This window comes from Nanorana parkeri, unplaced genomic scaffold, assembly GCF_000935625.1.
Source record: "Nanorana parkeri isolate BGI_ZX_2015 unplaced genomic scaffold, ASM93562v1 scaffold188, whole genome shotgun sequence".
Taxonomy (NCBI): domain Eukaryota; kingdom Metazoa; phylum Chordata; class Amphibia; order Anura; family Dicroglossidae; genus Nanorana; species Nanorana parkeri.
The window spans coordinates 277,306-280,396 of record NW_017306456.1 but is presented as its reverse complement, the minus strand read 5'-3'; the positions used below and the strand labels follow the sequence as shown (position 1 = coordinate 280,396).

At 46.1% G+C, this 3,091-nt stretch overlaps 1 protein-coding gene across 1 annotated transcript in view; it reads left to right on the top strand.

Moving 5' to 3' along the window:
* LOC108786003 (protein SSUH2 homolog) overlaps positions 1-2,831 on the top strand; it is an 18,276-nt gene extending 15,445 nt beyond the window's left edge. The window contains exons 9-11 of the mRNA XM_018555212.1: positions 614-719; positions 1,379-1,486; positions 2,616-2,831. Coding sequence (XP_018410714.1) covers positions 614-719; positions 1,379-1,486; positions 2,616-2,765 — 364 coding nt within the window. The 3' untranslated portion in view covers positions 2,766-2,831. The remainder of the gene's footprint in view (positions 1-613; positions 720-1,378; positions 1,487-2,615) is intronic.
* Positions 2,832-3,091: the final 260 nt, after the last annotated feature.

Below are 3,091 nucleotides of genomic sequence, written 5' to 3'. Positions count from 1 at the left end.
AGAGGTAACAGGAAAAAGAAAAACCCAGCAATACATTTAATTTAATTTTAATTGAAGGAAAACTCAGGATATTTTTTTTTTTTTATGTCCCCCAATGTATATCCACACTGATTACGTCGTCGGGTGATGTAAATCTTTGTCAATTACCTCGACCTGACGCCCGACAATGTCTACATGTCACACTCCCATCACTAAATGACGGATCCCCGGTGCCGTTGTAGGGTAACACACCACCCTGGTCCCCCGGTGAGGTCATTGACCAAATATGGTCATGACCATATTTGGTCAATGGCCTCACCCGGGATCCCACAGAGTTATAATACCGTGTTTCCCCCGAAAATAAGACACTGTCTTATATTTTTTTTGGCTCATAAAAATACACCAGGTCTTATTTTTGGGGTAGGTATTATTATTATTTTTTTTAATGTACAACAATCCACACTTATTCATGTACAAAAATATGGTGATCAGAGCAATCAGGGGTGCCGTAAAAAGAGCAATTTGCTTACGAATCGCTGGCCAGAATGAGCGAAGCGCGCTTTCATTATGGATTCCTCACAGGCGGAGTGCATTTGGTATCTTCCTTTCTGATGTATTTTCTCTCTCCTTGCAGGAAAAACCACATTTACGAGTTTATAGTGGAGCACAATTCGGAATTCCCTACAGATCTGTTCAGGAAAGTGAACGGGGAGAAGGTTTTCAGGGACGAGCAGTTACTGGTAATGGAACTCATAATCTGAGTGTCACCACCCCCTGTCATGGTTAAACATTTCAGAGACCAAACAGGGGATCAAACCCTTCCTTGTGCACCCCCCCCCATCCCAGAAAAAAGGGAGGTGAGAGGAGGGGAGAAGCTTACCTTACTGTCCCTGTGTGTTTGTGGAGACACACGCAACTTAGTAGCACATACAAGGGTGGCTCCATAGGACCCTGCAAGGGAAAGGAGCCACCCTAAAACAGGATATCAGGGCCACAGCTCAGGGGACCAGCTGATTCTGCAGGAAACTAAAACTTTTAGACATGAAGAAGCAGCATTCATTGTAAGGGATTCCATCACCATTTGAAATAACTGAAAAACCTTTTGATTTTAATATCACTTTAACTTCCTGTTAGGATACAGACAAAAACATGTATGGGGGGGCAGGGGTTATAACTTGGCTATACAATGTTTTTATTCCTGTTGCTGTTAAAGCTGCTCCCCCATTCCTTGTACCTTTGTGGCTATTGAGGAATATTTGTAGTTGAAAGTTTTAGTCTGTGGAGTTCAGCTTTAATTGGATACCCATTGATCCCAATTCAATCCAGTCCAATCTCTCAGCTTATGTAATAGAATGTTCCATGCGATGGGAAAGTCATGACTTTGCTCTCTTCGTTGCAGCTCCCTCCTCTGGTCAACTTCCCAGCTCCAACCATCAATCAGGCTTCCCAGAATTCCTTGCAGCAGCACCATTCCCAGTTCGCCTCGTCCAGCAGGATTCTCCGGCAGGTACGATCCTCGCATTGTTACAATGTATCAGTACGACTTACAGTGACCTGCAGGGTGGACGGATGTGCAGCTCTGAAATAGATTCCCCCAGCCCTCCCAGTAATTGATTTCCAGTCTGAAATTGCATTTAGAATGCCAACAACAATCAATGAGATGCTCCGAGGCGTCCACCTTGTACAATGGGTGAGGGTCAGAAGGGCCGGAAAGTTCAGTGTCACAGTGCAGAGTACAGTCCCCAAAGTGTAATGACTCAAAACCAAAGAAGCCTCTAGGGGGCGCTTCAGATGAGATGCTGAAGTTGTGGGAGCACAAGTGTCACAAAGGCACACGGGACACTAAAGGCACAGGGGCACACAGGATATACATGGGCACATAGGAAGCAGTCGGGGGTCATGGGGTGCATGGGGGCACGCTGGAGAGAAAGGGGTGCACATTTACCACTTGGAGGCACAGAGCACAAGGTGCAGACTGGAGACAGCGGGGGGCACGGGCACGTCTTGAGGCACAGGAGGGGCAGTAGAACAATGAACATTAGTGGCTGAGCATGCACAGAGCAGATCAAGGACTGGAGAGGGGTATGGAGGACACGGGTAAGATTACTGCAGTGGGGGGAGGGATTTAAGCATAGCAATGCATTGCTTGAATGCTGAGCCACATGTCCCCTTTAAGTCAGTGTCAGTCAGGAGAGCTGTTTCCTGATTGGCTGTGGCACCATGATTACTGTGTTAGCAGTGAGGATTAGGGGTCACTGTGATTAGAAGGGATGAATAGGGACTACTATTATTAGTAGAGATGAGTAGGGAATACCATAATTAATAGGGATGTGTAGGGATCACTGTGATTTGTAGGGAAGAGCAGGGATTACTGTGATTTGTTGGGATGTGTAGGGATCACTGTGATTTGTAGGGATGAGCAGGGATCACTGTGATTTGTAGGGATGAGCAGGGATTACTGTGATTTGTTGGGATGTGTAGGGATCACTGTGATTTGTAGGGATGAGCAGGGATCACTGTGATTTGTAGGGATGAGCAGGGATTACTGTGATTTGTTGGGATGTGTAGGGATTACTGTGATTTGTAGGGATGAGCAGGGATCACTGTGATAACGCCTTTGTCTTCTTCTCTTTCAGGGACACACCGTGGAGTGGCTGCCTCTCACCAAGGTGGAGTACACCTGGAAAGGAAATCCGCACGATTACTTTGTATACGGAAAAGAAAACAAAGTTTATACGGACAACTATCCGCAGAAGTGCTGCTGCTGCTGCTGTGTGGTCATGTGACCCCCACCCGCCGCAGACTGGAACTTCATACAATATTTCTGTACAAGGAAACAGGACAATTCTATACGTAGATTGGCCGACACCTCACCCCGCGTCCGGGGAACCCCGACAAACACCATACAGAGCCCCGACCTTTCATAACAGTTTTATGTCACTGCTACTTATATATTCATGGGGAATGGTATATAACCACGCCCCCTTCCTAACCCCCATAGCCCCTCCCTGTCTTAATATTCTTCTTTCTCTCCTTCATTACTCTCACAGGCACCTTCTCCCTCTCTCGTCTTCTCCTAAGAAATATAAATATATTGTATCACATTATATAT